This window comes from Falco cherrug, chromosome Z (genome assembly GCF_023634085.1).
Source record: "Falco cherrug isolate bFalChe1 chromosome Z, bFalChe1.pri, whole genome shotgun sequence".
Classification (NCBI taxonomy): domain Eukaryota; kingdom Metazoa; phylum Chordata; class Aves; order Falconiformes; family Falconidae; genus Falco; species Falco cherrug.
In genome coordinates, this window is record NC_073720.1 from 77,822,251 (window position 1) to 77,848,139 (window position 25,889).

Here is a 25,889-nt window from a genome sequence, read left to right on the forward strand (position 1 = left end):
CATTTTGTGAAACCAAGGAGTGAGCTGCGGCACCATTATCAACCTGGTAAGCTGTCCATTATTTTTTTGCGAGTCTCGTATTGTATCCTTGTTCACTTCGATCCTGATAACAGGAGCTGGACTAGATCCTAAATTAACTGAATAACCAGAAATGTTTCATTTCCTACCAAAGATTATTTACATTCTCCATATTGTAACACATGAAAACTAACAGCAGAAAGAAAATCTGCAAGCAGGCAAAATGAGCATAAATTAAGCTTTGTTTCTGCAGTTGCTGAAAGGTGTTTATTTTTTCCACTGTAAAGCTTTGGCTTGCTTTACTAAAGCTCCTGGCTGTGTGTCTTACAGCTGAGGTTCTCTCTGCTTTTCCTGGGGCTGTTGGCAGGGGGAAGAAGATCTGCTGCCTTCTTCCTGCAGTGATGTTTGGGAGCTTAATGTAGGGGAAATGGATGGGAAAGTCTCAAAGTCAGGAGCTGAAGCAGACAGTTCTATTCTCAGTTTTTAATTCACCTGGTATCTAGAAATACAGAGAAAATTATTATACACCTCACACACACACCCCAAACAAAAAAAACCCAACCAACCAAACAGAAGGAAAGCAAAAAGCAGAAAACTCTCTAAAGGGCTGAGCAATGGCAGAACATATTACAGGAACTGCAAGCTCAGAGGAGGATGAGAATGAAGGTACTGCCTCACTAATACCATGAGCTCTCTTCAAGGTGCTCACACAAACATTTTGCCTTCTACTTTGTTTTTGTACAGACTCTGTGTTACGACTTTGCTGTACATATTATGACCTGGTGAGAACTTCAGGACATTTTGAAGAAATCACTGATGTCTACTCTCCATACCCTATTGGTCCCTGAGATGTTATTATTTATATAATAAAGTAGTTGTGTTAAGAAAGATTCACATTCCAGAGAACCAGTCTTGCAAAGAAACTTATACAGGCAACCTTGATTGCAACAGAACACTGCATAGACACACCTATTACAGTTATAGGACTTAATTAAGCCTTCCCTAAACACGAAATGATACAATATAGATAGAATTATGCATTATATGGTCAAGAGATTACCATTTAGTTCTCTTATTATTACGCATTTTGTTTACTTAGTTTGGCCAGGAAATAACAACCATAAAAAGGTGAAGCCAAACAGGTAAGAAATGACCTGAAGAAAGGGGTTTCTATGAGGGTATGTGTGTGTATATCTATTTGTATATGCATGTATATATGTGTGTATATATACATATACATGCATATAGGGGTGTGTGTGTATATATATATGTGTATATACATATATCAGAAAGTTGTTTTGGTCCAGGGCAGTACAGAACAAAGAGCAACTACTAGTGGAAGAAAAGAACAATATTGGTGGAGAAGAAAACCAAAACAGCAAATTACAATCTCAGCATGGCAGTCAGAAGACCAGATCAGGGCAGATACGGACATGCTCTTGAAGGTAAAGACAAGATTTTAATTTGTGACATTAAGAATGTGCTTTGGAAGATAACAGTCAATGCATTTTAACTAGTTTGCTTTTAAACCTTCACTCTGTAAAGAATGGACAAGGTTTTGGGTCACGGGGGTTTTTTGTGTGCTGGCTGACTGAGATGAATTGTGGAGCCAGGAGTAAGATTGGGTATGGGGAAAATGAAAGCACAACGATTTTAAGCTGCCTATAAAGTATTTCGCACGCATGTAAGTAACTTAAATGGCAACCTGCAGTCAGCAGAACTATCAGCCTGTAATTTTGGCCAGCGCAAAACTGATCACCCTTGCACGTCAGCGCGGAGCACACGGGAGCCCCTGGATGCTGTCGGCTCGCCTCTTTTTAGGGAGCCGTGGGGTGCCGGAAGGCCCGGGGGCTCCTCGGACAGTTCCCGCACAGCCGCGGCCCCGCAGCACCCTTGCGGGCTGAGCGCCCGGCGCCGGGCCAGCCGTGCCAGGGGCAGCGCGCCGCGGCCGCGCCCGGCGTTGCAGCTGCTCCGCCACCGGTGAGGCAGCGAAGGCGGGCAGCTGTCTGCGGCAGCACCCGGTGAGCCCTGGTTCGCGCTGCACCGCTGCTTCCGCAGCTCCAACGGCCAGCGCCCTCCTTTTTTGTTTTTTAAAAAAACACTACTTAGCGGTGGCGGTGCGGCAGGTGAACCGGCCAACCGGCCTGCGGGACCAGCACCGCCCGGGGCACGGTGACGCGTCCGGAGCGCGCAGGGCACCGTGCCTCCCGGTGTCCGCACCTGCGCCGCCTCACTTTCCCCGCCCGAGGCCGGCTCCTCCCGGCACAGGGCGCGGCGGCGCTCCCCGTGCTCCCCCTCAGGCCCGGCGGGAGGCGCAGCCTCGGCGGGACGCGGCCAGCCGGGCCCTCACCCCGCTCTCTGCGCTAAGACGACGGCCCGGCGCGGCCCGGCCCAACGGCCGTTTACCGAGACTGGCGCGCAGCGCGCGGCGGCCCCGCGGCCCCGCCCCGCCCCGCCCCTCAGCGGGGGGCTCCGCCCGGCCCGGCCAATGGGCGCGGCGCGGCTGCGCGGGCATGGCTGTAGCGCGCGAGTGGCCGGAGCGGCCGGCGGCGGCGGCAGTTGAGGGGCGTGTAAGATGGCGGGACTGAGGGACGGGGCGAGGCACGGCGTGTCCTGCGGGACGGGGAGACCGAATGTCAAGGTGCCGCACGTCAAGCTGACCGAGACGGCCCAGCGAGCGCTGGAGAGCTGCCCGGGTGGCAAGGTGAGCGCGGCGGCTGTCGAGCCCCGCGGGTTCGCGTCGTTACGCCGCCCGTGCTCGGTGCGCATCCCGGCGCTCCTGCCTCCCGCCGGCGGTGGCGGCGGGCAGGTGCCGTGGGGACCGATCCCCGCGCGTCGTGCTCCGTGGGCGCCCCGGGGCGCAGCCGCCGCCGGCGGGGAACGGGTGCGGAGCGCCCGGTGGAAGTTGGAGGTCGTCGCACCTTCTCCGCGCTGCGTGACACTTGGTAAACTTTCCGCAGCCCTTTGGCGTGCCGCCCGGCGAGCATCAGCTGCTTTGTCGTTATACCTGACGGACCCGAGCCCGCGTCCCCGCGCCGCGGGGCTGTCCCGGCGGGTGCAGCATCCCCACGGCGGGGACGGGTGCCCGTTGGGCTGCCCCGCCTTGGAGCCGCGTGCGCCAGGTGCCGTCCTTTGGAAGTGACTCGGGCGATTTGGCGTTTGCTCGTGGTGCCGGCGTCCGCGCAGAGAGCCTGGAAGTCACTAGGACAGGCGAGCTCCGTGCTCCCGGGAGGGGATGCTCTCCCGCCGGCAGCGGGGTGCAGGTGCGACCGGCGCGCCCGGGACCGGAGCGCATCCCTCGCGCTCCGCCGGTGGCAGCGGAGAGCAGGTGCCACACGCGAGGCTGCGGTTTGACGTCCCAACACTTCTGCGCCTTTCAGCACTTGACGAGTTGGAAATTGTGCTGCCTGTAGTAAAAGTATTTTCTTTACTTGCAGGTATATGTGTCTCGGAAGAGGTTTAATTATTTCTGATTTATGAAACAACTTAATTATTGCCCTGTGTTTTTCTCTTTCCAAACCAGGATAAATTTCCAAGTTAATGTAATTTTGCATGAAAAATGAGCAATACATGCCTAATCATCAGGATATTGCAAACTAAATAAAGAGCTATTGGTGGTCATTATGATAAAAGAAAACAACTAAAATTCTTTTCCCTATTTGACTATTTCTTCATCTCCCTGACGGTCAATGACGCTGTGATTCTTCCTGCAGGTCTGCTTTCCGTAATCTCGCCCTGCTGGAGTTTGAATGTGCCATTTGAGCAGCGACAAGTGGAAGAATAATGGGACATAAAAACTTCGAGCTTTCTTACTCTAGCTTCTGGAATTTCTGGGTTTAGAAAGGGTCGTCTTTTAAACTCTTCAACCAAATCACACATTGCTAACTTTTGCACTGACAGAAAAACCTCCCGCAGAACTATTCAGGATGTGATCCTCAGTCACCTCATTGCAGATGCTTTTTTGGTTTGTTTTATTAATAGTTGACGAGAACGTTGGCATCAGGGGGAGGAAGGAGAAGAAATTGTCTCTTTCTGTTGTCTCCATTTTAGGTAGGTCTGGGTGTGATCTGCTAGCTCACCGTGTTTGTGTGGTGCCAGATGCCGGAGGAGGACAGGATTGATGGTCCGTATCTGGTGATACCTTCCCTCTCACTACCTTAATGTTCAGCTACCTTGCAGACCCATTTCAGTTCTGATGGTGCAACTGAAAAATTTGCAATGAAGACTTAAAATCAGCAATTAGTGATAATGGTGGACGCAGTGAAGGGAATGCAAGGAAGGTAACATACAGCTCCACTGCTGCCTCTGTTCTGTGCTGGGTGATCTTATCTGTGTAACACAAGTAATATCGCAAAAAGTGTGTGTCAGGATAACCCTCTGATGACCTGCTTACCCCATAACCTGTAGAACCTAGGGAGCATGTAATCAGGGTCTGTATACTTAATCACTTAAGGCTCAAATTTAAACAGTCTGCATAAAAAACTAAGTGCTTGCTTCTTGTTGTTAACTCTGCTAAGAATTTTCTTGGCTTGTGTGTCAGTTAAAACTTGAGAGGCAATTAAATTCTTACATTGAAAACATCTAACTTCACCTCCACCTTCAGAAACACAGGATAGAAATTTTATCTCTTTGGCAGACCTGATCTCTGCAGCTTAGTGTAGGTGAGAACAAACCCTGATCTCCTGCTCATTTTACGTGCTCCATCATCTTGGTCTGGGGTTGACCACATTCAGGTGACAGGACATTCTTGACTAGATTTCCTTCAACCATAGTGACCAGCATGCTTCAAGATCCCAGAGCATCATCTGTGGCACTATTAATTTTGATTAAGGTATACAAGTATGGGCTTTGGCACCTGTGGTGGGGTGATTGATGATGGGCAGCTGGGAAGTTCATGATGTGAGACTTGGCTGGAGAAGATGGGAAGATAAGCCCTAGGGAAACAGAAGAGCAGACTGGAGTTAACTGGGAGTGATGGAGAAGACTGGGAGAGAGAATGAGTGAGCAGTCAACTGCATTACCTTCCTGCGGAATTCCAACCTCCTCTAGGGCACAGGACTGCCCTGGACAAGTCAGAGGTCTGGTATGAAGTGACTAAGATGTGTATCCTGTTTCAGATGTCAGGGGGTCATGGCTAACAAGACACCAGACTGCAGGAAAAACTTAGGGCAGCTAAATTCTGTCATAGCAAATATGATGGCCTGATCATAGTGCTTCACCTGCACCCTGCACAGGTGATCAGCAGAGACACAACTGAGCTGTGAAAGTCCAGAGTGGGATTTTGAGATGGCTTGGACAGGTTTGAGGTTTCCTGACTCCTGAAAGGGGAAAGTCCTATTCCACTTCTTTCCACTGGAGCAAAATACCCATTTAACTATTTTTTGGGGAACATCATCTTCTAGGTTAGCAAGCTGAATGAGGGTCCGGAAGAGACACACAAGTGCTGGAGGAAATGGGTAGAGAAAGGAGCTTGACCTTGCTTTTTCAGACACGTGAGCTGTTTAGCAGCTGGTGGCCATGTGACAAGAGTACAACTTTGTTATCCAATACAGCTAAGTAAATCTATTGGTCAGCTTCCCTACGAGAGGCAATCCTGCCTTCGGAGCCAGCATCTCCAAGCAATTTCCCTCTCCCAAGGCTGCACCTGTTGAGCTCCAGGGCTGCAACATCAGAGCTGTGGCTCCAGGAGATGGGGTGAACTGATGAGGTGCGCCAGGGAGTCACGTTCCCGTCTGCCTCTGCACGCTGCTTCTGGTCACCTGGTGCTGCTGCTGGTGCTGGCAGTCTGATTTTGGCACCAGGCGATCGAGTGCTCCCTTTGGCAGCATCCCTCATGCAAACTGCTGCTGCTGCGCACTGGTTGTGGGTAAAGTGGAGGGAACCAGGAGCTACAGGTGAGAATATCAAGTGCCAGTGAGTCTCAGTGAAGATCAGAACTTTTGACTTTTCGCAGTTGACCCCCAAAACTGGCAGGTACCACAGATCATAATCCTGTCTCTCTTTTACTGCTTGTTAGATGGTCGTAATGCCTGCTTATGGTGAATAGAGGATAAATGCACTGGTATTTGTGAAGCACTCTCTGTGTAATGATGAGCGCTGTGTCTCTAGGGTTTATACAATAACCAAGTTGCACAGCCGTGTGCTAAGTTTTTTACAGTGTTTTGGGTTTTCCTGCTCACTTAATACTGTCTAGATTGTATGAAGACATGGTGTATTAAAAAAAACCCCAAAAACCTACACAACAAAAAAACACACCAACAAAACAAAACTTCAAAACTAATTGGGAGGATTAGGAGCCACCTAAGGAGATGAATCAAAACTAATCAAGAGCCACCAAAGCAGGCTAAATTCCCATTACATATCCATATCCATGTATCAGAATGACTGTGCCACCCCACAGCATGGTTGTTTCAATATACTATGCATTTGGAGGTCAGAGCTGGTGATCTGAACTTCATTAAGTGCAGCCTTGCTGGCTGCTTTGGCTCCTTGGTCCTTGCAGCTGTTGGCAGGCCTGATGTGACCGATGTGCTCACTGCAGTGTTTACGTAAGGAGGGATCCTCTGTGGCAGTGATAACACTGTCTGTAGTAATTCAGTGGACTTTTTCAGTGCAGGTAGTCTTTCTTCCCTATTTTTTCTTCTGCTTGTGAGGAGTTCCTCAGCTTAAGTTGCGCTCGTTGACACAACAGTGCTCCAAACTGACAGATAACTTTTTTGGGCTCAGAGGGTGGCTGTAAACGCCGAGGCTGAAAAGAGGAGGAGGGGAGCAGGAAAATCCTTAGGATGGCATTGCCAGGGAGCACCAGTACCTTGTTCTCGCCTCCTCCTATGTAATACATAGCTCTTTAAAAATTATCGAAGCATATGAAAAGTTTTATTATACATCACAGTGTCTAATGTGCTGATATGAAGGCATCTTCTGCTCACTCGGAGTCAGCATGCCTGAAAAGCAGTATATAGTTAGCTTTATATGCAAGAGTGATGCCTTACAAATATTGAAGTTATTTGCCGTGTGCGGTGTGTGCGTGCAGATCTTGAGTCTTGTGAGCAGATGCAGTCCCTGCCCAAAGACTATTAAGCAAAATAGTGGATTTGGATAAGAAAGCTGGCTAGGTCTTGAGTTCTTGCCCTCCACAATTTGAGATTCAAGACCTGACTGTCGCAGCTCCTCTTGTAATGTGTTTTTTTTTTTTAACCAGTCTTGTGTAGGAGAACATTTGTTATCTTAAATAAAATCTTCAGAGGCAAATAAAGAGTAGTTACTTAAGTGAAGTGTGCCTGGAGCTGTTTGTAACTTGGTTTTCAGCTGAGTTGATACCTGATTATTGCTACTCCTTAGCCCTCCAATGTGGATGTTGCTCCAGCTGTTAAGGGGCCTAACAGTTTTTTCCATGATCACTTCCTTGGGCTAACTGGGTGGGACTCTGGAGTTTATGCCCCAGGTGTGGGATCACAGGGTTTTCAAGTTCGCAGTGTTTCAGAAGTGTTGGGCTCACCTGGCCAAACTGGTGAGAGTGGATTGGGAAAAGGTGTCAGCTGACATGTTAGGTGAGAGGAATGATGTGCAGAAAGGGGTCTGGCTTAGCAGTGGTGGAAGTGAGCCCACCTCTGATTTCCCCGGTTGAGTCAGTTCTGGAGCCAGTTTCACCTAAAGTTTCAGGTGTGGCTTGGAGAAGGTACTGAGATGTCACAGCTTGGAGGTGATACTTGGATTTTTCAGGTGATCAGAAAGTGATACTGAGGAGCTCCAGAAAGACCTTGCCAATCTGGATCAGTGGCAAAAAAGGTGGCATATGGTTTTCACCTTAGGTAAAGTAACATGCAGGGGGAAAATAAGCTCTGTATAACATGAAACTTGGAATGGGCAGTTGCAATTACAGGCTGAGAGATCCTGGAGTTGCTGTTTCCAGTCCTTGGAACTTGTTTGTTCGGTGTGCATCACTAGCCAGAAAAGCTAGTCGAGAGCCAGGCACCATCTGGGAGGGTGCTGAGTGATGGAGAGGGTCGCTTTGGTGCTGTGTAAAGCTCTTGGGCCCCCACGTTTTGAGTCCCCTGTACAGTCCTGGTTTGTGAGGGATGCAAGGGAAGAGAGCTGTTTTCTGCTTACCTGCCAGCGGGTAGGTGAGACCTTTCTGCCTGATGCCCTGCTAAATTCAGATTATTTTTTTAAAAGGCATTTTCTCACACTGAAGCAGGGGAGACAGCTGGTTACACCAGCACAGTTTCTCCAGGTCAAAAACCAGCTTGTGTCAAATTCTGTGAGCTGCTGTAAGAAGGTGATGGCTGCTGTGTGGTCCTATGCAACCGCTGCATCACCTGTCTGCCTCAGTGTTTTGTGAAGTGCCTTCATATGTTCATTTCTGTGTGGAACATTAAACTTTGTTCTGGAAAACCTCAGACAATGTTTAGGACTTGTAACTGTGTGCCAGACTTTGCACGTGTAACCCATGGCATTTGTAAAGGGAGTTTACTTGTATGTGCTAGTTAAGCAGACAGGTCAAATTCTGCTCACTTCTAAAACTTCCTGGCTTTAAGTCAGGAGGTATTGCGGAGCAGACAAATTTGCAGCAAGCCGCTTCAGGGCTTAAGGTTGTCTGTGTTATCAGCTGCTGCATAGCTTGAGATAGCGTGTAAGCCTCCAATCACTGCAAGTCATGCATAGGGATTTTTGAAGACCCCACTGCCAACTCGTGTGGGGACTGCAGCTCTCCAGTGGTATTATTTCTGCCTGAGCCCCGCTCTGGGGTTTTGCAGCATTGGGTGATGCTCGCAGGTGACATGGAGCACCGGTGAGGCTCCACTTCGTTGTGCGCTCCTGCTGCCCCCTCTCTGCAGGCTCCAGCGCTTGCTGGCACCCGTGTGAGCGCCATCAACTTGTCGCGCAGCCCAGCGGGGGCAGTTTTCTGCTGGACGAGTGAGAGGTATTACTGCAAAAGGGCGAGGCAAGTGCAAGGCAAGGAGGAGGAACCTGTGGCTGGAGGGAGGGGACAACAGGGGCTGGATCTAGCTCACCTTTCCAGTGATGCTGAGTCCTGAATAGCACCTAAATGTTAATCCATAAGCACTTCTTTTGCTGGAATAAAGTCTGTATTCATTAGGATTTAATCTTTTGGTGCAGCTTGTTTAGTGTAAGTGTTTGCAGAGGGTTGGCAAACTCCCTGTAACACTCTGTGGACAAAGCCGCGCAAATTGAGCTAGTCAGCATAGCTGCCCTACGTTTTTGTGTCCAGCAGCATAATTTCAGGATTCAGTAAAGCTGAGCAAAGTCAGCATTGCTGCTAAAATGGGATATTCTTATCAGTGAGCTCCTGCTGGCACTGGTGGTGTTGCTGTTTGGGCTGTGCCAAGGAGCAGATGTGACCAGGAGCCAGCTTGTGAGAGAGAAAAGTAGTTTCCAACTGGCAAGCTCCTTGATTTTTACTTTTTATGTCTTCATGGGCTGTGGTGTCAGCACAGCAGCAGTGCAGGTCACTTCCAGCCTTGCAGGTCAGGAACAGGCTGCACTTGGTGCTGTGCAATTATAGAGAGAGGGTGCAGGTGGCTTTCATTATTTTCAGCCATGCTTCCCATGGCAGGTAAGTAGCTGAAGAGGTGAGGATTGTTTGGGTGAGATCTGAAGTTTTTTAGGGCCAGTTTGATTGTACTGAATCTCTTTTTCACCAGTAAGACACTTAGTAGCTGAGGTTAATTAGCTTAAGAGTGTAGAAGAAGAAGAGAGGTGTTATCCCCTGCCTTCCTGAGGTCAGCAGGGCTGTCGGCGCTGCGGGGAGCACACACTGGTGCCGTGGTGGGAAGCCTGGTTTCCACTGGCAGGACTGGTGCGTGCATGGGGGGCCAGGCAGAGAGCAGTCATCTGAGAGAGTGGGAAGCGATGGAGGCCTGAGCATTGTCCTAATGAGGAAAGCCGTTGTTACCAAGACCTTTCAAGTAGGCTGGTTGCCTGTGTTAATCACTTAATTCGTTCCTGAGTTGTGTCTCCAGAAACAAAGCCAACCCCAATCCGTAACTGAGACAAGGGGGCAGGTGGGGAAGCACACTGCTTGGGACTCCCATGTTTCAGTGATACTTTGGGCAGAGAAGGGGTTGTTTTTCCTTTCAGTGCCAGCAGATACTGTGCACTCTGTGGCATTTTCTCAGACTCCCATGGTCCCCCAGTGTCCTTGCTGGCCAGGATAAAACACAGGCTCTTGGGCTTCTCACCTAGAAGAGAAGAAATCGCAGGTGCTGCGAGGAGCCCTGACCTGATGGGTCTGCACCATGGTACAACTGGGAGGAGCCCTCCGACTTGCTGTGGGCACATCACCTTCTCTTTCTGCAGCCAAAAAACTTCTGCACAAGTGTGGAGGTTTGTCATTTTACTTATACTTATTTTCTTTCTTTTGTAGGACCGTACTTCTTCTCAACCTTCAGTTTGTTTCCAAGGATCTCAAGGAGTGAGTATTTTGTAGTCTTATATAGGAAAATAAATGCAGTGTAGATTAACCACTTCTTTAAAAAAAAAAATCCTATTAAAAAAAATCCTACAGATGTTCTTAAGATCTGCTTAATGCTGGATATGTTTTGGTCTATATTTACTTAAGAGCTGTAGCTGAAAGTTGAAGAGAGTCATGCTTTAGGTATGCTTTGTTATCTTTTGTCATCATTTAGCTTAAATGTGAAAGCTGTGGGAATAACTTGTAAGTCATCAACTGAGCGGTACAGATTTAATATTTTAAAATGGACTTCAGGTGGTTGGTTTCGAGGTATGAGGTAGGACTGCAGTTCTGGTGGGGCAGGGTTTTGTATACCACAGACTACTGATGGTTCTTGACCCTTTTCTGAAACTCTAATAAAACAGAATATTTCAAGCCTATTGAAGGAAAATACAAGGAAATGTGGCTTCCTAAAGGCCACAGGTCCTGTTGAGCAATCAGGAGTGCAAACTGCAGAACTAAAGCTGAAGGTAAAATTTGATACAGGCTGTGGGGTCTCTATAAATCAAATGATTTTGGGTTTAATATTTGGATTTTAAAAGATGGCTAAAGACTCATTTTTAAATGCTAAGGTATGGATTGTGCCTTTTGTGCTTAATTCAGATCCATTAACTGATCCAGTTTTCCATGCAGCTGCATGGTGATTGTGTAGAGATGGCCAGGAACGGATGAGAGAAGGATAGGTAAATCTGTGAGGAGGTACTCCTGCCCACAGGTGTGAAACTACAGCCCTGGTCCAGCATCCAGTTTGGCTGAAGGGTGCTCAGATGCTGGGAGAGTCATATCTATAACAAAGCTACGTGTGTAGACAAAAGTCTCTTTAACACTGCACTTGTTAGAAAAACCTTTCTCCTTATAGCTTATTCATAGTTTAAACTATACTGGCAAATATTTCAACTATAGGGGCAAAAGGATTTCCTTGCTAGAATGAATAACCATCTTAGCTAAGAGAGTCAGCCAAAATAGCTGTACGAGAAAAGAGTGGCTGGGAGCACAGATAAGTTTGAATCCCTGCTGCCATCAAGAGGGAAGTCATACTTGCCAATTTGGCTGGGAAGTGGTCCAGTAAAATGGCCTGTGCAGCCCTTCTGGCCAGCTTCCTGACCCACCAGCCATGGGAGCAGGTGTGCGAGCACTGCAAGGGATGGATCCGGAGCCCACTCCAAAATAAGCTCTGGGAGTATAAGTAATTAACCTAGCTGTTAATGTGAAGTTCTGCAAGTAGTATGCTGTGAAAGAATAATTACCAGCATACTTTATCTACTCTGAACCCTCTCTCTGCAAAAATTCATGTGCTGCTTTCCCCCGTGTCTCTAGTAGCAGCTTTAAAGCAGTGGTGTATGAGGCTTGAGGTGTTACTAGGCTGGGAGAGACCTTCTTTTTCTGATTTAAAAAGTCGGGATTTTATCAAAAGGTGTCACAATCTGGGGGGCGCAAGACTGCTGAAGAGCCAAATGTTAACTCACAATGGTGTCGCCCTTGTTTTTGTTAAACAGTTAATTCAGGTCTGTGCTTTTTCACGATGAAACTCAACAGTAAAATCTGTTCCCATGCTCTATAAGATGGAAACATCTGCAGGGACTTTGCTGCTTGCTGCAGAAGCAATAACCTCTTACGGTACTTTCCCAGTCTGTCCATAATTAAGGAAATGCAAACCAAGGAATTTATTGCAGGAGGTTCCTATATCCCAAGTCTCTGCAATAGGGAGAGGAATTTAAGGTCATTAACATAGATGTTAAATTAAAACAGGGCACGTACTACTGTACATAGAGCAGGAGGGAAATGGTTAACTTGTTATTTCTGTATATTGTGCACCATGTTCTGAGTATTCCCATAGTACACAAACTGCATGGTGGAGGACTGACCTGGCCCTTTGAAAGGCCTTCCTTCCTCTTCTGGACTGGTTTCCATTTGGTGCTTTCCAGAGTGAAGAGCTTTCAAGGTGTGTTTGTCAGTGCCAAGGCTTTGCAGGTTACCTCTGACTGCAAGACATTTCCTTAAATGCTGCTGAAAACAAATAGTGATTTTATTTGTCTCCTGAGAGTACTTCCTCTGCAATTCAGGCAGCTATCTAACTCCCAGGTGAGGATAAAACAGTAGCGGGGGGGGGGGGGGGGAAGGCTGCTTTTTTTTTTTTTTTTATAAAAAAAAAAAAGATATTCCATCCCTACACATTCTAGTCGCAGTCGTCTGTGGATGTTGGGAAGAGCTGGAGTGGAGAAATAGAGGTAGCTTTCCAGTTTTCTGGCTTGGAGTGGTCTAGAGTTTTGCGTTAGATGTGGGAATTGAGAAAAGAGCCTTACACTAGCAGAGGCAAGGGAGGAGCTTTTATTTCATGTGTGTGTTTAACAAGAAGCCGAGATTGGTGTCAAAGGGGCTCAACAGTCACTTTGCACAAAAAAAAAAAAAAAAAAAAAGGCAAGCCAAATTTATTTCTGTTGTACAGTAATGCTGTTCTGAAGAGATCTGAAAAGTGTTGGAAGTATATAGATGGTCTCGGGAGGGCACAATAGCAAATCGAATGTGGTGGTAAGATGGTTTGCATTTGGTATGATAATAAATTATCTCTGCGTGCTGCATAGTTATCCTTTAGATGGTCTTCAGTACAAGAACCACTGAAACCGTGCTGGAACAGTTTGCACAAAACATGGCTAAGAACTCCGTGATTTGTGTATTTATAAAATATCAGTGATTGTTGAAAAAAACATTTGCACCAGAGCACAAGTCAGACCCTGAGAAGGAGAACTTTTCCTCCTGGAACATCTTACTCCCAAACTGTATGCACAGTAATGTCTGCAGATAGCCAGGATAGCTGGAGGATACCGAGGGACTGCAAGAAACGGACCGTTACGGTGATACAGATTAATTTTTAAGAAATACCTTGAAATTAAACATTTTGGAGTACATCTAGGCATCCTGCAGAACATAGCAGCTGTGTTGCTAGATACAATAGCCCTGAGGAACCTGAATATTAGCAATTGAATTGTCATGCAGTAGGCATATACGTACAGAAAAGAAAAAGAAAAAAAAAGGCTACTTATACTCCAGTGTACTTCTGCAGTGATACTTCAAACAACTGCACTTTCCCTGCTATGGCTTGTGACCTGTATTTTTAACTTTGCCATGTCCTGCAGATTGCAAATACATTTCTGATATAGAGACAAGCTTTGTGAAGCATGTACCATACTCACAGCTGGTAACATCCTCGATCTGCTCCTGCGATGTACAGGTATCCAGGCTGCTGTGGGGCAGCCGCCGCGATCTCTCCTTCCAACAGTGAGTGTACAAAACCAGTCGCCCAGTTAGGGAAATTCAGCAGCCTGCTGAATCCTCCAGCTCCAGTTTAGGGACAGTTGTTGCAAACCTTTGGTCCCTGCCCTGGAGGAGGGTGCAGCAGCATGGGTGTCAGCGATAGCTGTTGCAGCCCCCGCTTTTCTGCAGCAGGGTGGTGACAGATTCCTGCTGGTTGGCAATGAAACCACCAGGGTGGCCAGCACGTGGGTTCACACTGGTAAACTGATGCATAAAGGCGAACTGCATGGATTTGGGGGAGCAAATGTTAATTTCTTGGGAAAAAAGGCCAGCAGAAAAATAGGAAGGAGAGAGGCAGAAGAACTGAAACTAAAAGAAAGTCCTTCCCCTGAAGGTTGTCCAGTTGTCTACAGGTCAGCATAATAGGTAAAACATATACAATTGCAGTGGTTTTTTATGTAGCAAAATATTTCTTTTTGCAAGGCAGCCATGTGTAGTCACATTTTTTCTGTAAAAAGGCATCTTTATTTCCTTTTTGAAAGGCATATTGGCCGTTTATGTCCTGTAGTGTGGATTTAACAGAGGAGGAGGACGTTTAGTACTTGAAGGAAACAGCATTTTGCAAAAAGATTGTCACTTATTGAAATGAACACACAAGAAATCAGCACTGAGATTTTTCTCATGTTTAAGAGCAGTTTTTCAGAGTTTCAAATTGGTCAAATAAGTTTCTGGAGCACTTTTGTCTCCTTGAAGGTGCAGGCTGGACCCTTCTGCTGTAACGCAGAGGAGCAAGGTTTAGGGTCAGGAGCAAGCTTAACTGGGCAGAAGACACTGCAGCAAAGATCCAAATGATGCTATGGCAAAAATCGTTCCTTTGGGGATTTGTAAAAGTGGAAGTTAGATGAAACATGGCAGAGTGTCCGGGCTGAGCAGAAGAGTGCCTTTCGCCAGTAGCAGGGGTTTGCCTTTTGGCATTGCTCCAAAGAAACTGTGAACAAACTTCAGCTTAGAAATGGATTAATTGGAAATGTCTCTCAAAAAAGTAGTCGGAGCCTGACTTGGAGGGCCCTGCAAATTTTATTTTTAAAAAATCCTTTAGTCCTGTTTTAGAGGCTTGTGGCGTGAGCTGGGTGCTGGCATGGCTGCCCATATAGGGCTGGAAGCAGATTCCAGCTCAGGCTTGGGAGCAGCCAAATCTTATCCTTAAAGGAAAGGCTGTGGGGGAAAACCACTTGTGCGATGGCAAGATTGAAATGATTCTGAGAAGAGGCAAAGGAGAAAGAGGGTTTAACACAGCTGCTGAGCAGGCACCTAAGAAACCAGTGCTCATATTAGCCTGATGATGTGATGCTGTACAGTGGAAGAACAAGAGGAGTGGGTAGATGTGTTTAGAAAGAGAAGAGATTAAGTGACTCGGACTTGGAGAGCGAAATACGTCAAGCCTGAATTGAGGGGTATTCTTAACAGCACACAGTATCAGTGAGAATGATGGAAAAGAGGAGGATAGAAGTGGCAAAAACTACAAGCCAGAAAAATTGCAGTGAGTCCACACAAGAGCTTCAGGAGAGAATTATGAGAACTACTTCTGCGTTGGAGAGGCAGTGAGGATGATATGTCAGAGTGAGAGAGGGTAATGATAGATCCGGAAATCAGTCACCGAGAGGAAGGGATTAAAGTCAAGAGTCTGAGTTGTTCTAGTATGTATTCTCTATTACTAAGTGCTTTAGTAAGAAATGGCAAGCCAGTTTGAGGGTGTAGAATTTAAATTAAAATTAGGAAGAAATTCTCCCTGTGAGGGCGGCGAGGCACTGGCCCAGGCTGCCCAGAGCAGCTGTGGGTGCCCCATCCCTGGCAGGGCTCAAGGCCAGGCTGGACGGGGCTGGGAGCAGCCTGGGCTGGGGGGAGGGGGGTGGGACTGGGTGGAGTTTTTCATCCCCCCCCCCCAGTGCAAACCATTCTGTGATTCTGTGATTTTGAAGTAGGCTGCAGAGGGTCAAGAGGACTTCATACTTGTCCTGAAGTGCTCCAGCTGGGGCAGTAGCAACAGTGGGACCAGGTCAAAGCACAGAACCCTGCTCTGTGTATGTGTTGGTCCAGTGTGCTGGTGCATGCGTAAGGGTCTGCAGCTGTGGGCTTTGCTGGGGGACCTCCTCCAGTAAAGGAGTGAAAGGCAGGAGGCAGGAACAGGGTACCCCTTTGTGCCACAAAGCACACTTCTGTTGGTACCCTCACCTCCTGGCTCTCCCCAGGTTGCACACATGCTTGACTGGAGCTTGCCAGAGTTCATCTGAGTTTGTTTTAAGTCTTGAAGGTTTTTTTCTTCCTTTTTTTTTTTCCTTCTTTTCAGTTAAAAGTAGAAGCTTGTTTTCATTTGAGAAGATTTGAAGTCTTCTCTGCATTCTTTTGTTTCCAGGCAGCTTGCATAAGAAAACTTTACAATTTTATCCTAAAGTCTCAAATTTCAAAAGCATAAAAATTAGAAGACTCAATCTCTACAGAACATCTGTTCTTCCACTTTTGTTTTCTATATCCTGTGCTAAGACTTGTTATTTTTAATTGAAGAGGACCCTGTACCAACTCAGTCCTTCCTTCCTGAGATTTCCTTTAGCATATACAAGCTGGCATCTTTACAAATTTCACTGTGTTTACCTATAGATAAACAGATTTGGTGTCCTTACTGTCCTGTGCACTGCTATACTTACCAACACTCTCTGCCCTCTGGTGCTCAATCTAACTGCAACAAAGCGGTTGTCGGTTCATGTTTCAGGTAGTGATGCTCTAGGAAAGGAGGACCCTGCTGTGAATGCTGTCACTGTGCATTTGCTGCAGCAGTGATGTTCATGAAGATGGCCTAGAAGAAAACTTTTTTTAAAATTTCTTATGTAGTTTTCTGCAAGGATAGCTCTCTGCACCCCTGTGGGACTGACACAGTCAAATGCCCTGGCTGGCCTGGGGAAAGCAGTAGGAGCATGCTCATGGAGCCAGACTTCTTGGTGGCAGCTGCCTGTTAGGTTGGCTTCGCTGTGTTTTAAGAGCACGCCATATCACATGAAACCAACACTAGCGTTGTTAAAGTCTCTGCTAATATTTGTGTCCTAAAGTCACCTCAGTACTGGAGATTTGGATGCTTGAAAGCAGGACATCTGTTATCCCATCATCCACTACATAATTCAGGCAAAAAATGTGCCAGTGAGGGAAGATTCTGAGGGTTGATTAAATTTTTCTTTGAATTGTATGCAAACATAGACAAAGTTATTTTCTTTATGGACCCTTAGAGCAGAGGCAGTAGGAGCAAATTTCCTGCAGCTGCTGTCAATTAAGGATGATCAGCCACTCCTGTCTTTTCAGAGTGGATCTAGAATATAGGTTTTCTGCATCTCCATTAGGGGGAAGCTTTTGACATTAATGGCAAGAATTCCTGCATGCTTCTGTTAAAATAACGCAAATTCTGTAGCCTAAACAAGCAATTACTCAATTTCCAGAACTGGAAAATAACTCTCCTGAAGTGGCTTCTGACACTACCTTTTTCATGTCACCTTTGACAAAGTATTAATCAGTGGATTCATCAAAGATAGAGGTTTTTTTTAAATATATTTTTTTTAAAAAAAAGGAAAGAAGAAGGATGATGGCACAGATGGTAAAGTGGTGTGAGAAGGCAGCTGTGAAGTAAAGCAGAGAGGGAATGCAGAAGGGAAGGGATTGAAACAAACAGCTGGTCACTACAGAGCAGAAAATGTGGTCAAACCTGGCGGGGAAAACAGAGTGTTTACCTGTCTGTGCCTTAGGTGCATCTTGGCTTGTGTCTTTTTTTCCACACTTCAGTGCCTGCATTGTTCTGATTGTTTCCTGGCCATGCAGGAGAAACACCTGCTGGTGGTACTGATAGCATCCCAGGGATGCTAAGGCTTTTAAGCATGAATGGATGTAGTTTACTGCTTTGTAAATCCTCATCCATCGCAAACTAATTGGGTTATCATATGAAACAGACTGGTGATATTCTTCAGGTGTTTATCAGTTGTGGGCTTAGCTAGAAGCTAGTGGCTAAGAGGGGTATTAAGGGCTGACCTGGGTGTTAGCTGAAACTGGGTCACTTGCCTGAAGGCTGCCAAGCAGTGGGAAGAGCAGTGAGGGCTGTGCGTGTTGGGTAGGATGTACAGGGGAGCTGGCGCAAGGCGTAGTGCAGCTGCTTGCATGGATGCATCTTCTGGCTTCAGGGAGAGTCTTTCATGTGACAGCCTTCTTGCTTAAGTGGGGAAGGAAGCATGTGCAAGGATAAATGTGCTTGGGCATGTGAAAAGAAAAATGATGCCTTGCCTTTCTATGCTAGTACCTCTTCTGGGAAGTATATAGGCAGTGGACTTGCCAACTCAGACCCCTTAGTTAAGGTGTTTGAAGTCAGGCAGTGTTAGGGGAAGGCTGCAGGGTTCATTGTATAAGGATGGTGCCTAGAACAGGGGGAAAGGTTGTTGTGAAAGGTGTTGTGTTCATATACATCCATTTTCAAGGTGGCATCTTCCCTTGTCTGAACACGACTGGGGCAGCTCTTCAGGTAAGATGTGCAAACGTGGAGCTTCTCTTCAGGGCGCTCTCATCTCCTCTCATTGCCTGATTTGGTTGGCTGCTGGTAAGGATCTGGTAGATCTAACAAAGGATTATGGCAAGGATCTTGCTGTTTCTGGAAGAACCATGTGTATCAGCTACAAACGATGGTCAGTTTGCTGTTGAGAAATCCCCCTTTTTGCTGTAAAAGAATATAACAAATTTCTTGTCAGTGTATTACATGCTATGTACCAGCCAGGATGCTCTTTATGTTTAGAAGGTTGAATACAGATCAAAAGCAGCTTGTCCGAAATGAACATGCTCACAGTGGCCTCACAGTGCTACTTTCTGATGCAAGCAGAAGTTTATTTTCTATTATGGATTAATGTAGTTGCAATGTGTATTCTTAGTAAGGGCTCCCTCGACCTTCTCCAAGTATCACTCAAATAGGAAAACCAAACTTTTTGTCACTATGCTTGTCTCAAACTGAATGCAGTATCTTAATTCCGTTGATTAATTAAGTCAAAAATTCTTGAACTGCCTATTGAGCTTTTCAGAACTGTGCAATATAAGTATACAGTGTAAAACCAGGACTGTTTATTCGAAACAGAAGGCTTATTTTCAGAAGTTTCCGAGTCTGTAAACTACTTCAAAGTGTTATTTTTTCTTTCAAGGTAAAGAAAGAAATGGCAGATATGTCAACAGCAGTAAAACTTGTTCTTAAGGGTTGGGGGTGACAGTAGCCTTTTGCAAACGTAGGTATTGTCAGCACGTTTATCCAGATGAAGTACTGCTTTCTCTAGGTTACTGGAAATGTATTAATATCTGAGAAACAGTTTCTACACTGCGTATTGCCTAGCAAAAACCCTGTGCTATACAAGTGTGCGCCTGCAAGATGTTTACTTGATTTATCAAGGGATGAGATCATTTTTGCAAAGAAGCAGGGGGGAAGCCTTGAAATCTCTTCAGGCCGAAGCTGGTGGGTGGCATTTGGTAGAGGACAGTGCACCAGGGTGGGGTTTGCACTGCATGGCAGGCTGCTGAAGCATTGTCCTTCTCTGGAGCAGTAGTGGGAGGGGGCAAACGTGGTAGAAACCTCTGGTGAGCTGGCAAGTGGATCAAGAGTGGCAGCTCCCAGTTGCAAGTCTTGCATCATCATCCTGGTGTTTAACCTGCTCTTTCTTGTTGCTGTAGTCACCTTGGTGCATGCCAGTACTGCAAAAGCATGATATGGTACGCTTGTGTTGGTGGGACATTTGACTGTAATCCGCAGGTAATTTTCTGTACACCTGCTGCCCCATGTTTGGTTTACTTCAGATAAGGTACCTTGCAAAGCCTCTGTCAAAGGGTATTATACACCTGTTTCCAGACTCCATTCCAGTTTTTCAAGGCTGCTGTGAATTTTACTCCATCCTCATGCATTTTGTCCCTGACAGCTTCGTATTAACCCACAGATTCAATAATTGTACTCCATTCCATTTCATAAGTGTTTAGGCTTTCAGTTTTGATCCATAATATGGGAAATGGGCTTATCTGATTTAATTACATTTGATACAACTTTAAAAGACTTGTTTTTTTCCGTTGGACCTTGTCCCAAGTTTTTTAGACTGGATTATCTGAATTACTACAGACAAGTACATTTGCTTGTTTGAGGGACACAGCTTTTGGTTGTGTGGATACTCTGAATGGGTTCCCCAAAAAAGTTGACAAAAATCAAAGGCTTTTGTCTGCTGCATTACAAATTGCATAATAAAACTTTGGAACCAGGGATGAAAGAGTTAAATTCTATCCTCAGGTTAGTTGCACTGCCACTTTTGACTAGCAGAGCAATATTCCCCCACCATTCCTGCATTCTCTTAATCTAAATTAATGAATACCCAAGGAACAGTCATCTAGTTCTTCTGAAGTGTGTGAAAAATGTACCTGAAAATTTCCATTAAAAAATTTGAGAATGCAAGTACATTTCTAGACCTCAGGTCTCTTTCTTGCCAAGTTTGTTGGGTGGAGGAATGGAGCTGTAAAACATTTTTGTTTTTTCCATTTGAGACTGATCCTTGGAAATCATTGTTGATATTAAACTTCACAGGCATTTGCCTGTGGAGGCAGTCTTGTCTTTCCCCATACTTTCATCAGTGTCTTTTTTAGTATTTGTGGTAAATGGGACCTTGTTGATGAGAGTGGAACAGCAACAAACATATTTTTAAATGTGCTCTGACGCCAGCTTCTGCCTTCATGTTACTGTGTGAAAATGCATCGAGCCACTCCATGGTTTAATAACCACAGCAATTCTACCAGAATTTGAATTATAAATATTAGGTTATAGAAATTCCTGATGTGTAAGGTGACTTTATGCACGTACATTCTGTAGACTGATTAATGGAAAATGAAGACTTTCTCAAAATAAGCCTAGAGAATGAAGCAACAGTCACCTGCTTCCCTCTGCTCTGCTGTTATTTCTTGAGAGCCAGCCTTAGATTGATCATAGTGTATATTTGTTGGCTTTCCAAAAAGTCTGTCAGACTGAAAAGCATTACCTCTTCTACAGTGAGTTGAATTCAAATTGTCAAATACATACACACCTGCTGTATTTACAGTAAAATCAGTATGCTGAAACATTCAGTCAGTGGTACTTAATTTGTTACAGAGTGTAGATGAATTTTAGTGTCATTTGGGCCCCTATGGTCTTCGTAGGTTGATGGCTTCTCTGTAGTAACCTTCATAATAATTAAAAGGTGAGTATATAATCCAAGTTCACGTGTTTGGTAACTTAAACAATTTATTTCCATTCTTATACAAAATGCACAGATTGCTCTTTTAAGCATACTAGTGGCTTAAAGTAAGTAAAAGAATATGGTGTTAAGATGACTTGTCTTTCTCCTTCAGACAGACAAGCCACTGTCCCAAGCTGCTGGGAAGCTCTGCCAGGTACTGATGATTAAAATATAAATCGTAATGCAATGGCGTTGTAGTATCACTTTGTGCAAATGACATTGGGATTTATGAAGACTGGCCAATCTCACAAGCGAAATATTGAGAGAAAGATTTCTAAGAGGCAGTTGGATATTGCTTTTACATATCTTTGTCAGTTGTGTTTAATACTCCATTAAAAATTCAAGCAAATCTCAGAAGAATAGCTTTTTAGATTTACTGCAAGCTAGTTTCACCTTCGGAATAAAGTAGTTGGCTGGCAGTAGTTTTGTTGTGCTTCAGTATTGTTTTGTGTAGCAGCACACTGAAATATGTCCTTGTGCCAATACACATTGGAATGATTTCTCATATTTACATTTTTAAGCTCTAGCAGAATGCAGCACGTTCTGTACTAAACTATTAGTTCGGCCAAGGAAATCAAGTTTTGTTTTTTGTAAGTTTAGTCAGATGTAACTATTTACATTTCACATTTATGCAAATAGTCACATCTAGAGCTGAGTAAAAGATGAAGGCTTTTAGTGCCTGCTGGAGTTGAAATTAATCTTTTACAGTTTAGGAAGTTTTACTCTTGTAATTTAGGGGTTGCTGTTTTTTTCCTTCTTGGAGCCGACTCCTGTATGTGCTTCATTAGGACCAAATAAATGACAAAATTTGGGGCAGTGTCCGCTGTGGTCTGTGTGAAATGCTATCATCTGTTTTGTTAGATGGGCTTTGGTCCTTTTTATTGTACTCAGGTGCTTGCATTTAAAGTCAAGCACATTATGCTGATTCCGCCAAATGGGACGAGATTACTTGCTACTTGAATGCTTTGCTGAATTGGAGGCTGAGGGACTGTAGCTTTTCCAGTGCAGGTACTGCTGTGGCAGACATGTAGCCAGAGCTGCTTTCAGCAGGAGAATTGTGCCAAAGGAGCCTTTTTTTGTGATATGACTAAAATCATATCAAAACTTGTGAAAATAGTTTCTCATTTAACATCTTGGACCTAGTTAATTGCAAGCAAAAGAATGTAGATTGAAGTTTTTATGTAAACTTTTTCTTTCCTTTTAGCATGTTAAAATTCCCAAAGTTGATTCCTCAAATGAAGTGAAGACATTTAGCTTCAGCTCGTCAAATGTTGGCAAAGATAATCCTCAGGGAAGCTTAGACTGTGTCCAGCAAATGAACTCAAGGTAAGTTTTGCTTGACATTTTCTTTAACGGCAAATTTTAGAGTCTGTGGCTTTGAGCATATAGCAAAAACTTGTAACAGAAGCGTGCTCCTAGTGATGAGTTGCAGTAGAAAATTTCTAGCAACAGTGTGGTTTCTTGCTAATTGTAAATACTGACTTTTACATAGAATTCTTTTGGGTTTTGCTCTTTAAAGAGTAACCTTTTGAGTACTTTCTTACCTCTTGGTGCTATTTTTAAAAGCATTCTGAGCTCAGCATCACCTGAGCTAGACCACATCCATTCTGCAACAATATGTAAATATGATTATGGCTTGCAGCATGCAAGCATGCTGGTCATGATGGATTTGTCTTACTTCAAGAGCCACATAAATCAGTGACCTTATTCATAATTGCATGACTGTGCTGTTTCAGAACCCAGAAGTAATACAGCAGCACCTTGTTCTGGTCCTTTAAGTCAGTGGACAGTGTTAATGTCTGCGGAAGTTGGGAAGGTTCTGTGTTTTGCATTGTTTGCTTCAGGTTCTAGACTCTTCCTTCTGCATAGTAACCGTGGTGCTGGGTAACTGCGCCGTTACTATGACGTCACAGGCAGAGCTTGTGTGTTGATATGGGAAGCTGGTAGTCGGCAGGCACACCAACAGACGTCTCCAAAAGGCGCTGCTCAGGTTCTAGGTTACAGGAGAGCTGCTGCTCTCAATTTAAAAACAGAGATGTGTCTAGATAGCGGGTTTTTGGAGCAATAAGAAAACTGCTAATATAATAGCTTTTTGCCTAACAGGAGATCTCTCATCATCCTCCTCTTTCTCCCTCCTGGGGGAGCCTGAGGCAGTGTGGCTTTGGGGTTTTCTTGGTTTTGTTTGGCCTTTTTTTTTTTTTTTTTTATTATTACTAAAATATGTCTGAAAGGGGCCGGGCAGCTGCCATGGCTGGCAGAAAGCAAGCGACAGGAGTGCAAGCTGGGGTAAGAGGTTCTGCCTCCGCTCCTGACTTGTCTCTCCCAAGCACCTCTAAGAACTCTTCTATTCGGTAAGGAGCACCTTCAGTTGAATTAAACAGTATTTTTAAAGTAAGATTAAATTTATGCAGCTTTAACTGTGAATAATTCCAAATAACATGCCTAGGTAGTTTTAATGTGATTTTACCAACCTTCTTCAAAATCTAATCCAGACTAGCTAGCCAGCTTTGTTTGTGCTAAATTAATTAACTGGCAAAGTTAATGCAAAATTTGTGACATGTTACAGACAGTTAATTAAAAAAATAAACAAAAACAAAAAACAACACCAGAAAGGACCTCCTCAGAGCCTCTACCTGTAATTTTGTGCTTAAGGCAGGTCTGTCTTCAAAACTGGCTCGGATTTTGAAAATGCCTAGCCAGAGGATGGGATAACAGTGTTTCGGTCAGTCCTTGGCTCTTCTCATGGTGACAAAACACATAAAGGCAGTGATGTTCAAGAAAATGGGCAATGGGTAAAAGCTGTGCTTTAGATGGCAGTAAGGACCTTTTTGTCCTGTTGTAAATGTGGTGATTTCGGAAAGGAATCAATATGTAGCTCTAGGCTATGGGCAAAACTGTAGCTGTATCATCTTGCAGTATTTGGTCAGTGGCTTGGTCCAGCTTTGACTTCGGAAACAATGCAATAAATTGGGAATGTGGGATTCTTGACCCTTCTTGGAGCATTGATGGGGAGTTTTAGAGCACTTAAGGCATTTCGGGTTAGCTGGAGCCAGTGTCCTTTCTTTGGTGGAGCTGTTGCCATGGCGGGTGCCATGCAGGGTACTTGTTAAGGGTGATGATAGGACAGCTTAAACAAAGCCGCTGTTAGTTGGGGTGCACTGCTGGCAAAACTGATGCAATTTGGACGTGTAGAGACAATTTGAAATATATGTGTGCCCTAGCTAGCTGTCAGAACCTGAAAATGTTTTTCTTCACCTATAAAGACAGGTTTTAAAGTTCCTGATACAACCATATTTATAAACCTGAACTAGTGCTTGGGCTTAACCTTTTTCAATGTTTTTATAGTTCTGGAGACTCAAAACTCACTAGCCTGGGAGTTATACAGAATAAAATCACCGTACGTGCAACTAGTGATTCCTGTCAGACGACTAAAGCACGCTTGACCCAGGTAGAAGAGGAGTCATGCAATAGAAATCTAAAGGTCATTAAAGCTGGTGGACCATTTCTAGGTATGGTTGTATTTCATTTTCTACTAGATGTCTGTAAGATTTTTAAATGCAGTAGTTTGTCTTTTCAGCATATTCTTGGGTAAAGTGGTTGTTACCTTGGGTAAGGTCTTGGTTGTACGTAGCTTGCCTCTCATGTGACAGGTTTGCAGTCTCCTGTTGCTGCGTTCAGACATTCTTTTTCACTCCCAGAAACCTGCCAGTCCTTCCTTGTTCCATATTGCTTGACTGGTTGAAATTTTGGCCATTGAGCTAAGGGGTTTTACCACCCCACGCACCTAAATTCTCTGGTTTACTAGCTAATGCTTTGTTTGTGTAACAGCAGTTTTGAGTCCCTGAATACTGTGCTAAACTATTAACCTTAATTTGTAATCTAAAAAATTTAACATTGAGAAGGTCTTATATGCAAATTCATAGCTTAATGTGAAAGACTTTGCTTTTCACACTTGCTAGTGCTGATTTAAGTGCTTACAGTATCATCTGTGGAGGAGGGGTGTGTATCTACATTGAATTTACCTTGTCAGAAAGTTTGTAATGTGTTTAATAGACTGGCAAGTTCATACTGTTGTAAAAAAAATTTGTGTGTGTTTGCATGATTGGATTTGTTCTTGGAAACCAGAAGGACAGACTCTGGGGGAGCAGTTGAGGTGGGAAAGATTTGGCCTCCACTGCAAGATGGAAACAAATTTTTGCTATTCCGGAGGACAAGCAGTACGTAAGCACAGCTCAGTCTCTGTGTTTTTGATAGAAGAGAGCAAGCTCCAGATTGTGTCATCAGTACTCATTAAGGCTCCCTCATGTACCAAACATGAGCTGTTGATTTCAGAAAAATGCCTGGTTTCTGTCACATCCTCTGTTGGACTGCTAACAGTATTTACTAGAATAATGTTCTGTAGTATTCTGATTTTTTTTTTTTTCTGTCCAACAGCAAATGCTGACTAAAAATACAGAGGAGTTTAAAAACAAGGGAGTTGAAAACAAAAGTTTCCAGTTTAAAAACACTGGAAAACTGAGATTCAGGTTGGGTGGAATTACTGTAAAATTCTGAACGCATCACTGGCAAACACTTGCATTGTTCCTCCAGCTGAGAAAGATGGGTTGTGTATTTTTTGTAGAGTATGATCCAAAGTGCTGTGCAGGCTGTGTTTTAAAACTTCTCTGGCCTGGCTCCCAAGAACTGTTGAATTCTTGGTGTATTGTTTCTGACAAACCTGGGCTTATTAATTAAGTGGGGAACATTTCAGCTTAAAATGTGGGGTAACTTATGGTAAGTCAAGTGATTAACACCAAGTGTTGGTAGTTTCTTTAAGCAGTGATGCAGGTAAAGGT

At 44.8% G+C, this 25,889-nt stretch overlaps 1 protein-coding gene across 1 annotated transcript in view; it reads left to right on the forward strand.

The window, feature by feature from the left end:
* The first annotated feature begins 2,593 nt into the window (after window positions 1-2,593).
* Window positions 2,594-25,889, forward strand: part of ELL2 (elongation factor for RNA polymerase II 2) — a 36,707-nt gene continuing 13,411 nt past the window's right edge. The window contains exons 1-4 of the mRNA XM_055698314.1: window positions 2,594-2,722; window positions 10,406-10,453; window positions 22,259-22,380; window positions 24,400-24,563. Coding sequence (XP_055554289.1) covers window positions 2,594-2,722; window positions 10,406-10,453; window positions 22,259-22,380; window positions 24,400-24,563 — 463 coding nt within the window. The remainder of the gene's footprint in view (window positions 2,723-10,405; window positions 10,454-22,258; window positions 22,381-24,399; window positions 24,564-25,889) is intronic.